The 13523-nt window shown below is 35.7% G+C and overlaps 1 protein-coding gene across 7 annotated transcripts in view; it reads right to left on the bottom strand.

Moving 5' to 3' along the window:
* PCDH11X (protocadherin 11 X-linked) overlaps positions 1-13523 on the bottom strand; it is a gene marked incomplete at both ends in the record, with an annotated part of 1090738 nt that overhangs the window by 492628 nt on the left and 584587 nt on the right. For 2 of the 7 annotated variants that reach the window (XM_079765368.1, XM_079765370.1), the window contains one exon: positions 8621-8650. The exons of 4 other annotated variants lie outside the window; for them this stretch is intronic. In XM_079765368.1, the coding sequence (XP_079621494.1) occupies positions 8621-8650 (30 nt within the window). Of the gene's footprint in view, positions 1-8620; positions 8666-13523 lie in introns of all 7 variants that reach the window. One more of the 7 variants, XM_079765369.1, reaches the window with a different exon arrangement.

Genomic DNA, 13523 nt, shown 5'->3' with positions numbered 1-13523 from the left:
TTGTGAAAGGGTGGGGTCCAGCTGGCCCACCCCGATGAGGGCCGATCAGGCCTGGCCAGCCTGGGAGAGGGACCACAGGCAGTTGGTAGGCCGGCCCCGCCCCTGATTGGAGGGGGGCTATCAGGGGTGAGGACTGCAGGGGGAAGGAAAATGGGAGGTTGGCCAGCCCCGCCCCCTGTTCCAACTCCTGGTTGAACTCCCAGTTGAGGGGACAATTTACATATTAGCCTTTTATTATATAGGATAAATATATATAAACATATACATATACATACACACACACACACACACACACACACACACACACACACAATGGAAAACCATATTTTCCATTAAACCTTATATTGTGACATTACTGATTTATTTTTTATTTTTATTTTATTTTATTGTTTAAAGTATTACAAATAGTAGTACTTATATCTCCTTTTTTTCCTCATAGACCTTCCCCCAGCCTCCCCTAACCCCTGGCACATGCCCTCAACCCACCCACCACCAGTGTCTTGTGTCCATTGGTTGCACTTATATGATGCACACAAGTCCTTCAGTTGATCTCTTCCCCCTCTCCTGAACACTCCCCGGCCTTCCAGCTATAATTTGACAGTCTGTTTGATGCTTCACTACCTCTGTATCTATCTTTTTATTCATCAGGTTATAATGTTCTTTATTTTCCCTAAATGAGTGAGATAATGTGGTATTTTTCTTTCATTGCCTGGCTTGTTTCACTTAGCATAATGCTCTCCAGTTCCATCCATGCTGCTGCAAATGGTAAGAATTCCTTCTTTTTTATAGCAGCGTAGTATTCCATTGTGTAGATGTACCATAGTTTTCTAATCCACTCATCTGCTGATGGGCATTTAGGCTGTTTCCAAATATTAGCTATTCTAAATTGGGCTGCTATGAACATAGGGGTGAATATATCCTTTCTGATTGGTATTTCTAGTTTCTTGGGGTATATTCCAGAAGTGGTGTTATTACTGGTTCAAATGGGAGTTCCATTTTTAGTTTTTTGAGGAAACTCCATACTGTTCACAGTGGCTGCACCAGTCTGCATTCCCACCAGGAGTGCATGAGGGTTCCTTTTTCTCTGCATCCTCAGCAGCACTTGTCATTTGTTGATTTGTTGATGCTAGCCATTCTAAAAGGTGTGAGATGGTACCGCATTGTTGTTTTGATTTGCATGTCTCAGATAATTAGTGACTTTGAGCATGTTTTCATATGTCTCTTGGCCTTCCTTCAGTCTTCTTTAGAAAAGTATTTATTTAGGTCTGTTGCCCATTTTTTTTATTGGACCATTTATCTTCCTTTTGTTATGTTGTATAAGTTCCCTGTAAATGTTGGAGATTAAACCTTTATCAGTGATAACATTGGCAAATATGTTCTCTCACACAGTGGGCTTTCTTGTTGTTTTATTGATGGTTTCTTTTGCTGTGAAAAAGCTTTTTATTTTGATGTAGTCCCATTTGTTTATTTTGTCTTTAGTTTCCATTGCCCTATGAGCGGTATTGGTGAAGAAATTGCTTCGGCGTATGTCTGAGATTTTGCTGCCTGTGGATTCCTCTAGTATTTTTATGGTTTCCTGTCTTACGTTTAAGTCCTTTATTCATTTTGAGTTTATTTTTGTGTCTGTTGTAAGTTGGTGGTCTAGTTTCATTTTTTTTCATGTATTTGTCCAATTTTCCCAACACCATTTATTGAAGAGACTGTGTTCACTCCATTGTATGTTCTTGCCTCCTTTGTCAAATATTGAGCATAGTGGTTTGGGTCAATTTCTGAGTTCTCTATTCTATTCCATTGGTCTATATATGTGTTCTTGTGCCAGTACCAGGTTGTTTTGAGAAGAGTGGCTTAGTAATACAGCTTGAAATCTGGTACTGAGATTCCACCTACTTCATTAATTCTCAGGATTGCTGCAGCTATTCAGGGTCTTTTTTTTTATTCAAGATGAATTTTTGGAGAGTTCTTTCTAGGTCTGTGAAATATGCCATTGGTATTTTAATGAGGAGTGCATTGAATCTATAGATTGCTTTGAGTAGTATGGACATTTTAATGATGTTGATTCTACCAATTCATGAACATGGTATGTTCTTAAATATGCTTATGTTTTCCTGTATCTATTTTTCTCATATACATATTTTATTGATTTTTTACAGAGAGAAAGGTAGAGGGATAGAGAGCTTGAAACATTTATGAGAGACAAACATCGATCAGCCGTCTCTTGCACACCCCCCACTGGGGATGTGCCCGCAACCAAAGTACATGCCCTTGACCGGAATCAAACCTGGGATCCTTCAGTCCGCAGGCCAACACTCTATCTAATGAGCCAAACCGGTTTCTGCCCTCTATCTCTTTTTTCACTGTACTGTAGTTTTTCGCATATAGGTCTTTTACCTCCATAGTTAAGTTTATTCCTATGTATCTTAATTTTTTGTAGGGATGGTAAATGGGATTGATTTTTTAGTCTCTCTTTCTGTAAGTTCACTATTGATGGATAGAAATTCCATAGAATTCTTGGCATTAATTTTGTATCTTGCTACATTGCCGAATTCATTTATTAAGTTTAATAATTTTTGATGGAATCTTTAGGGTGTTTTATGTACAATATCATGTCATCTGCGAATAAGGACAGTTTTACTTCTTTTCCAATTTGGATGTCTTTTATTTATTCTCTGCCAATAATGACTACTACTTCCAGTACTTTGTTGAACAGGAGTGGTGAGAGTGGGCATCCCTGTCTTATTCCTGTTCTTAGGGAAAATGGTTGTAGTTTTTGCCCATTGCGTATGATGTTGGCTGTGGGTTTGTCATATATAGCTTTTATTATGTTGAGGTATGATCCTTCTATTCCCACCTTGCTAAGAGTTTTTATCAAGAAAGGGTGTTGGATTTTGTCAAATGCTTTTTCTGCATCATTTGATATGACTATGTGGTTTTTATCTCTCGATTTATTTATATGATATATCACCTTTATTGATTTGTGGTTATTGTAGCATCCCTGCATCCCCAGGATAAATCCTACTTGGTCATGGTATATGATCTTTCTGATGTACTGCTGGATCCAAAGTGCTAGAATTTTGTTGAAGATATTGGCATCTATGTTCATGAGGGATATTGGCCTGTAATTCTCTTTCATTGTGTTGTCTTTATCTGGTTTTGGTATTAGGGTGATGCTGGCTTCAAAGCATGAGCTTGGAAGTGTTCCTTCCTCTTGAATTTTTTGGAATAGTCTGAGGAGGATAGGTTTAAGTTCTTCCTTGAATGTTTGGTAAAACTCCTCTTTGAAGGCATCTGGCCCCAGGCTTTTGTTTGGTGGAAGCTTTTGATGACTTCTTCAATTTCTTCTATAGTTCTTGGCCTATTGATATTTTTAGATTCTTCCTGATTGAGTTTTGGAAGGTTGTATTTTTCTAGGAATATATCCATTTCCTCTAGGTTGTCCAGCTTGTTGGAATAGAGTTGTTCATAGTATTTTTTAGCAATCTTTTGTATTTCTGTGGGGTCTGTTGTTAATTCTCCTCTTTCATTTCTTTTTTTAAAATTTCTTTATTGATTAAGGTATCACATATTTGTCCTCAACCCCCATTCCCATCCCACACCCCTCCCCACACATGCCCCCATCCCCCTATTGTCCCCAACCGCTGGTTAGGTGCATATGCTTGCACACAAGTCCTTTGGTTGATCTCTCCCCTTTACCCCCACCCTCCCCTACCCTCCCTCGGAGGCCCGACAGTCTGATCTGTGCCTCCTTGTTTCTGGGTCTGTTCTTGTTCATCAGTCTATGTTGTTCATTATTTCCACTAGATGAGTGAGATCATGTGCTATTAGAAATACACTTATAAGAACCGAAAATGAGACAAGCAATAATGGTTATGGTGACAGGAAATGAATCAGTCTGTAGTGAGTTTCTTTCTGGGCCAACAGTTCTTTTGAGACCCAATTACAATGTCCACCAGTTCCTTATGTATACATGTCAGCACTGACATTACAGTTCTGGATGGTGGAGAAATGGTGGTAATGCAGGTCCGACTCTCTGGTTTGGTCCTGGGCAACCTGCAGTGATGCACAGCTGATAACTGTTAGTATGGGAAGACCACATCAGCGTCTTCCATCTCTGGACTGCTTCTCTTCTGTCTTCATGGCTGGAGTAGTCCTGTCGATTCCTCTCTGCTGCTGGAATCCACATGGTCTCGGAGTTGTTTTCTGAAAATATACAAACATATTCTCCACCAAAAGTTAATAAAGGAATATTATCTATAAATTTGACTTGGGATCATATTTCATTTTAGTCAAATGAAATAGGATCTCCTCTTTCATTTCTGATTTTGTTTATTTGGGTCTTCTCTCTTTGCTTCGTGGTGAGCCTGGCTAGAGGTTCATCAATCTTGTTTATCCTTTCAAAGGACCAGCTCTTGTTTTCATTGATCTTTTGCATTGTTTTTTTTTTGGTCTCTATGTTGTTTATCTCCACTCTGATCTTTATTATTTCCTTCTTTTTGCTCACACTGGGCTTTTCTTGTTGCTCTCTTCCTAACTCTTTGAGTTGTAGGTTTAGGTAATTTATTACTATTCTTTCTTGTTTTTTGCAGTAGGCTTGTAGAGCAATAAACTTCTCTCTCAAGACTGCTTTCGCTATGTCCCATAGATTTTGGATTGTTGTGTTTTCATTGTCATTTGTTGCCATGATGTTTTTTGTTTGTTTTTTCATTTTTCTTTGATCTCTCTGGTAACCCAGTCATTGTTTAATAGCATGCTATTTAGTCTCCAGGTGTTTGATTTTTTGGATTGTTTTTATATTAGTTGATTTCCAGGTTTATGCCATTGTGATCTGAGAAGATGCTGGATATGATTTCTATCTTCTTGAATTTGAAGAGACTGCCTGTGACCCAATATATTGTATATCATTGAAAATGACCCATGTGCACTTGAGAGGAATGTATATTCTGTGGCTTTGGGGTGAAATGTTCAGAAAATGTCAATTAATTCCATCTGATCTAGTGAGTCATTTAGGATTGAGGTTTCTTTGCTGATTTTTTTTGTTTAGAGGATGTGTCCAATGGTGATAGTGGGGTGTTAAAGTCCCCTGCTATGATTGTATTGCTGTTAATCTCTCCCTTGATATTCTACAGACTTTTTTTATGTATTTGGGTGCTCCTGTATTGGGTGCGTATATGTTTAGCGAAGTTATTTCTTCTTGTTGGATTTCTCCCTTTAGTATTATGAAGTGGCCTTCCTTATCTCTTGTTATGTCCTTCACTTTGAGATCTAATTTGTCAGATATAACTATTGCTACCCCAGCTTTTTTTTTCATTTCCATTCTCCTTAAAAACCTTTTTCCATCCCTTCATCATCATTCTGTGTGCGTCTTTTTTTCTGAGTTGGGTTTCCTGTAGACAGCAGATATATGGGTCATGTTTTCTTATCCACTCAGTTACCCTATGTCTTTTGATTGGGGCATTTAATCCATTTACATTTAATGTTATTATTGATAGGTACTTGTTTGTCACCATTTTTATTCTTTACCCCTTTGTTCCTTCTTTGCTTCCTATTTCTTCTTTTTACAGCAGACCCTTTAGCATTTCTTGCATTGCTGGTTTGGTGGTATTAAACTCCCTTAGTCCTTTTTTGTCTGTGAAGCTTCTGATTTCACCCTTCTTTTTGATTGATAGCCTTTCTGGGTACAGTATTCTTGAATTCAGACCCTTCCTTTGCATGACTTTGTATATTTCATTCCATTCCCTTCTGGACTGATGTGTTTCTGTTGAGAAATCAGTTGCTAGTCTGATGGGGGATCCTTTGTAGGTAACTTTCTTCTTCTCTCTGTCCACTTTTAAGATTCTTACTTTGTCGTTGGTGTTTGCCGATTTAATTACAATGTGCCTTGACATTGGGCTTTTGGGGTTCATTTTGTTTGGGACTTTGTGAGCTTCTTGGATTTCTGTGAGTTTTTTCTTCTCTATATAAGGGAAGTTTTCTGTTATTGTTTCTTCAAACAGGTTTTCTATTCCTTGCTCAGTTTCCTCTCCTTCTGGCATCCCAATTATGAAGATGTTGTTTTGTTTCCTGTTGTCCCAAAGTTCCCCTAGGCTCTCCTCCTATTTTTAATTTTTTTTTCTAGATGCTGCTCTGCTTGGGTATTTTTTCATACCTTGTCTTCTAGCTCACTGATGTGGTCCTCTGCTTCTTTTAGTCTACTGTTGATGCTTTCTATTGAGTTCTTTATAGCAGCGATGCCATTTTTCATTTCTTCTTGGTTCTTCTTCATTTCCTCTTGGTTCTTACACATATTGTTGAATTTGTCTTCCATTCTTTTCAGCCACCTTATGACCATTTGTCTAAATTATTTTTCTGACAGGTTGCTTGCCTCCATTTCATTTACTTCCTTTTCTGGTGATGACTCCTTTTCTTTCATATGTGGGCTGTTTCTTTGTCTCCCCATGATCTCTCTTCTCCGGGTGTCTGGTTAAGTAGTTCTCTCTCTCCTTATCCTAGGAGAAATTTGACCTTTCTGTGAGAAGGTGCAGAGCTCCTCAGAGTCCATGTATTTGTGTTGCTTGGGGTCTGGTGTTCCTGGGTTTGAAGCTGTTCCCTGGATGTTGTTGTAGATTCCCGTGATTTTTAGACTTCTGATAACAGTCACTCTTCCCTTCAAGGTGGCGCGGTATCCGTGTCAGAGCCTGTTGCTCCAGGAGGGATTTCAGCAGCCGTGGAGGCTACCCGGTCAGGGGAACCCCTTCTGGCAATCCTCAACAATCCCTTGGAGTATAGCTGTCCCTCAACTCACAAATAAACACTCCCCGTGTGACCGCACACTCTCCTTTCATTCTCTCACTCAGGCACTATCTTGAAGTCTGCCTTTCTGTTGGCAGCCATCTTCCCTGTTGCCATTACTGATTTAATATTTACTATTAACATGTTTGATATTAAAATTTCATGACTCAGGTGTTTTCTGAACAGGAAAATGAATTCACCCCAGAGTGCTCTATATATAGTCCTTACTTTTGAAACAACAACATGTTTCTGTTTATAAAACAACTATACTAAAGTTGTCAATATTTTTGTTCTTCAAAATTCCAGTGTTTAAATAACTGAGTAATGGATCTATTTCTCAATTTTCCAGAATGGTTGAGAATTTCATAACATCTAAAATCTGGAAAGATGCCCAGCCAGGTGTGGCTCAGTGGTTGAGCATCAATCAAACCAGGAACCAACAGGTCACCGGTTCGATTCCTGGTCAGGGCATATGCCCAGGTTGGAGGCTCAATCCCCAGTGGGGGCATGAAGAGGCAACTAATCAATGATTCTCTCTCATCACTGATGTTTCTATCTCTCTCTCCCTCTGCCTTTCTCTCTGAAATCAATAAAAATATATTTAAAAAATAATATCTGGAGAGCTTCTCTCTCTTTCTCTCTCTCTCTCTCTCTCTCTCTCTCTCTCTCTCTCTCTCTCTCCCCAGTAACATACATTTTACTACTCTTGCTTCTCTCAAGTTAATTGAACTCTTCTATGATCTTTTGCTTTCTGAAAGGAGCTACTTCTCAAAAACTCATCGCTTCAAGGTCACAGTGATAAGATAGTTAAGACAAGCATTTGAAAACTCTCAGAAAGGTATATTGATTGAAAACAATCTATGCCATTATTTTAGTTTATCTTTCAAACATTAATGAAAATTCATTTGGACATTTTAGTCATGCTCCATTTTCAGGTATTTCTCACACTTGATAAAGACATTCAGGGCTAACAGATTACATCTGTCACAGTGTAGAACACCGTTGGCATTTTTTTTTCAAACAAAATTTGAACCCTCAAACTAGAGTAGGATAATTATTAAATATTATACTCACATTTAACCAAAATTACAGTTATGGTAACATTTTATTTTCTAATATAGACAGCATTTAAGAATAAATGAATTTAATTTATAAAATATCTTACATCAAAATATTAAAGGAAACTCCAAAACATCTTGTGGAAAGTAAAGCATAAACTCTAGGAAAGAAATGTCAATGAACAGCTGAAAAACTATTTATTTTAGTGATGGTGCAAGATATTAGAAAACCAAAGTTTTCTAAAGAGCCAGACTACCCATATATATGTAAGCAGTACTTAAAAATATCACAAGAATGATGATATTCTAAAGCCCACTTTTTCAGAGAACATCAATTTGCTGATTAACCATGTTTAATTTAGTTACAATATTTTTCCTTGTGACCCTATCAGACATCATCATTCTACATATTCACTAACTTTTGCTGTCACTGCTAAATTGTGAATTGATACAAAAATAATTTCTTTTATTGTTAAACTTTATCTTAAAATAACTGTATTACCAGAACATTCACAAAGTGATACTGTCAGCAGTATGACATTTTGGCACCCTGGAAAAAGAAAGTGTTGGCAAAAAATAAAATAAAATAAAGCTTGAAAATTGCTTCCAGGATCATGTAAGTGATGGAAAATGTTGAAACAGCTCAGCTTGAAGCTCTTTTAAGGGAGAAGCACAACATATGTCATCTTAAATACTTAGTTTTAACTCCATATAGTAACTGCTGTAGCTTCAGAAATTTAAGAAAAGATAGCACAACATATTTTGAAATCAATTTTCTTTGAAATGTCCAATCTTACCTTTCCTGCCTTTTTCCCCTCAGATTTCCGCTGATTTAGAATAAAATGGAGGCAAAGGAAGCAAAGGAAAACAAAAAACAAACAAAAAATCAGCTCAAATTTGTTACTGCAAGTACATTTTTAAAAAATGCAAAGCATGCCACTATTCCCAGTTCAATACTACACAATTTCGTTCTTCTGTTAAAACTGTTTTCACCTGCTGCATTCATCAGTGATTTCAGTGAAGAGATATAACAACATTGTAAATCTCATGCAACAATATGAAGAGCCATATAGAAAACTTTGATCACCATTAAAAAATTAAATTATATGCTTAGTCCACATAGATGTTGGCCAAGAAAAATCATCCTTCCAATTAGATATTTTCCTATTATATCACATATTTTCCAACCATTTTTAAATGAATGGGTCTTTATCTCAAGCATGAACATATTTTTTTAATAAAAACTAGGCTAGTTGGAAATTTATAAATTAGGAATAAACAAAAACATCTACACCACATTGGATACTATCTCAAAATGTTAACTTTGATGTTTATAGGAACAACTTAATTCAATTCTGTTCAATTAAATACTTTATGAAGTTATCCTAGTAAAGTCATTTTGTTCATTTTTATTTAAAAACTTGTTTTTTTCCCCCATCCTACCTCAGGGGACAGGATACATTACTTTTCAAAATTTCATTTGTCCTTTAAATTCATTCTCCTTTGTAGATGGTGAATACACCATATGATAAGTGGATCAAATGTCTACTTTCTAGTTAATGATGATCCCAAGTCCTTTCTCCCAAAATTTTATCTCAATTCCCTGTCATATCTACAGTTATGCTAAAGTTTCTTTGAGAGCCTTTTTTGATACAAAGAGTCCCAGAAAACCAGAGTGGAGGTAGGGTTGATTTTGAAATAGGGTAACTACAAAGAGAGATACAATTAATATAGTAAGAGAATGGATGCTCTCCATTTTCTAGCCTATGGCATTGTCCCAGACAAAGAAGGTATATTTTTTCCTGTCATTTTAATATTTAGTTTTCAAAATTGACATTGAAGCAGTATCCAAACATGGGCAAAATTTTGTTATACAAGAAAATCAAACCATGCTTTATTTCCCCTTCCATATTGGGTATTTATTTTTAGCTTATGATATGCATATTGCCTTATGTGATCAAATTCAGCCACCAAGGGATCAGTGTTAAAATTCTATTTGTCTGTGAAAGTATAGACTGAGGATAATGCCTTGAATAATCTCTTTTAAGAAAGTGTCCTTGGGTTTTAATGTCTTTAAACAATTGAGATTTATATCTTTATTATTAATGATAATTCTTAAATAACAGATTTAAAATGTCAAATTTCCAGAAAAAAAATATCATGGACAAAAGAAACCCACAAAATGTTTTCCAAATCTAAGAATATAGCATTTAAATAACACTATTCTTTACTTTGCAGAACGACAATGAATCTTTTTTTATGTTTGGCCATAATTGGGTCCTCTTGAATGACAACTATGTGAGCATTAGAATAAAAATAAAGTACTGGAATATATTGTCTAGAATGTGAGTAGGTTGGCAAATTGATACCAGATTTGATAATAGAAATATTTTTTTAAATCAATGCTGGAAGGGGGAAAAAACATGCTTAAAAGCAGGTTCTTTTTCCCTTATTTAAAAACTGGCCCCAAAATGATAAACATCAAATCGACAAAATCATTGTCCAAACTAAATTATATATAGTAAGGGAGAGAGGAAAGTTAACCTGTCTGAATATTATGGGCTCAGAATATTTCATAATATACATTTGTCATATAGTTTCACATGCTGTTACTAATCTTCAGCTGTGAATATGTACATTTTTAATCTTCTGTCAGTGAATGAATATTTCTCCAATTATATTTAAATAGAGGCCCAATGCACAAAATTCATGCAAGAGTAGGCCTTCCTTCCCCTGGCTGCTAGCACTGGCTTCTCTGCAGCACCCAGGAACCAGGCTTCCCTCCAGCCCCGGCTTCATCTGGAAGGTTGCCTGGAAGGACATCTGGTCTAATCAGCATATTATGCTTTTATTATTATAGATTTTCTATATTGATAAAACTGGTTGAATATAATCTATGAAAAAGAGGAGCAAGACATGGTGTACAGAAGTAATGAAGTTTGTTAATGTCAAGAGTATAATCCAACTTGGGGAATATCCTAAATATTTAGTCAGTTCTCTTCTTCTGCATCACACAGTAGAAAATGATGTCAGATAAGTCACCACATTGAAGGGTTATTCATGTATACATTGAGGCTGTAGCTGTATTGGTACAGTTGAAAGAAATAAGATCAAATAATTTTGGTATTCCTCAATATCTATGTGCTCCATATTTATGACTGATGAGAACCAGATGCTTTTAGCTTAGTGTGTTTTGGGCCTATGAATTCATAAAGAACACACCAGATACATAAGGTGAGGTCAATACAAGAACATTTCTATAACCTAAAAGAATATTGCTTGCGTGCTGTTTCTCTGGGAATTCCAAACTCTTTTTTTCCCCCATCTCCAGGTTTACCACTTCTCTTTTCCTTTTGATTGGTATAGTATAGCTATTATTGTTATACTGGCTTCATGTAGGGTATTCCTGTGAATTGCTGCTACCTACAGCATAGCTGTCCTCATGTGCAGAATTATTAGGAATTTCTGATCACTAAGTTTAATAATAGAGTAAAAGGAGCAAAACTAGGGTCAGAAGTCAAGTAGGCCATGTTGTTACCTACAGGTGAGAAAGAGGAGGAAACCCAAGGACAAAACACTGGAGCTATACTCTGACAGGCATGGTCAAAATAATAATATCTATAACTCTGAACATATATTAGATCCTGAATAAATATTTGTCTAATAGATGGGTGAAACTTGGAAAAAGGTATGTTTTTTTAATCATTGCATGTGTGTGTGCGTTTGTGTGCATGTGTGTTTATAACATAGCAAAGTAGAAGCCTGTGGAGTAAAGTTTCTAATACTACAACAATGGAGAATACCTCCCTGCCCTAAGTGCACTTAAAATATATCAAAGCTTTAAGTGTAACTAATTTTTACTTGGCTTAAATCTCCATACAACTACTGTGGACTGGTTTAATTTTTTTAGTATACTGTAAAAAATTAAGAGAACTCGACCAAGATTGAAATGGGGAGGATATGTATGGGGAGCCCTCACTCCTATCTCCATAAAGAAACCCTCCAGGAAGAACTCTTTCTTTATAACAGCCTTCCTAACTTCCTCTTCCCTTCTATAAAATAATCTCCTCTTTTTTTGTCCTAGTGAACTTACACGTGACCTGGTATGGCTTCCTGTTCCTGATTGCAGTTTTCATTTTCCAGAATAAACTATTTTATTTGGAGGAATATTAGCTGAATTTTTATTTAAGGTGAACAACTGACACATGTAACATGTAACATTATATTTCAGAACTTTATTCAGTTATCAACTTAGAGTCCTGTTGGCTTTAAAGGAAAGACAGTGTTGAATCTAATAATACTAAGCCTAAATGTCCTCCTCAAAATGTCTACTATCCATTTTCTTTCTAAAATGTAAATCACTATTTCAAAGGAACACATTTACAAGTATGTATCTACGTATTGTTGTTGCCTTATTGAGTTTTTTTCTAAATTTGAAACTGGTATAAAAATCATTTAGTGTAGATACAGCAATAAAGAGAGCATAAAATTTGAAATCAGAAGATTTATGTTTTGATCTTGGGTATATAAGTAGCTGTATGAGCTTATCCAAGCAAATTTTAGAAAGCTCTATCTCCATTCTACACTAACTTCAGATTATTAGCTACATTTAATGATGATAATGAGGTTGATAATTATTGTTATTATTAGTAATAGTCTTCTAAAACTATCACTGCCCCTGCTACTATCACCTTTCATTTAGTGAGTATGAAGCACTTTCATAAATGCTTTACAAGTATCATCTCATTTAATTCTTATAGTGATACTTGATGCTGAAAAATTATCATACCCTTTTACAAAGAAAAAATTGTGGGTCAAAGTGGTTAAGAAACTTAGTCACCCTACTTGTATGGTCTCCAGCTGAGGCTTAAATCTAACTTTTCTGGATTCTAAAGTTCATGTTCTAGAATGTTAGCTCCATGGCAGTAGGCATTCTGTCATTTTCTCTTTGGGAACACTGCTATATCCTCAATGCTTTAAAAAAGTGCCTGGTTCAAAGTAGAACTGCAATAAATATTTAAAGGCTGAATCAAATAACAAGATACTCCCCTATTCTTTAATTATGTGATTATTGCTAATTAAAGCTACAGTATAATAATTAACTATTCATCTTAGTCAAAAGAACAAATTCTGGAGCCATATTGCCTGGATTCAACTGTTGTCTCTAACACTTATCACGTATGTGACTTCAGGTATGTTTCTTCTTGTCCTTTTGTTTCATCATCTGTAGAATAGATAAATAACAGTTCCTACTCCAGGGTATTTAAAATTAAGGTTAAATGAATAAATTAAGTGTTTACATAGTAGCTGCCATTTTAATGGTAATTTATTTTAATATCTTTATAGGTATATAATTCACATACCACATAACTCATCCATTTAAAGTATAACTTTATGGTTTTTAGTATATTCAAAAATATCTGTAAATCATCATCATAGTCAATTTTGGAACATTTTATTACCTTGAAAAGAAAAAAAAAACTCACACCTTTTAGCTACTACCTCCCTATCTTCCCATTTTGCCCAAGCTTTAAATAACCACTAATCTATTTTGTTTGTCTCTTCAAATTTTTCTGTTCTGTACATGTGAATGAAATCATATAATGTATATTATTTTGTGGCTGGATTCTTTCACTTATCATTATAATTTCAAGATTAATTTGTGTTGGATAATGTTTCAGTAAACCATTCTTTTTTATA

Source organism: Cnephaeus nilssonii (assembly GCF_951640355.1).
Source record: "Cnephaeus nilssonii genome assembly, chromosome: X".
NCBI lineage: Eukaryota > Metazoa > Chordata > Mammalia > Chiroptera > Vespertilionidae > Cnephaeus > Cnephaeus nilssonii.
The sequence above is the reverse complement of the archived record's forward strand: the minus strand, read 5'-3'. Positions and strand labels throughout refer to the sequence as shown.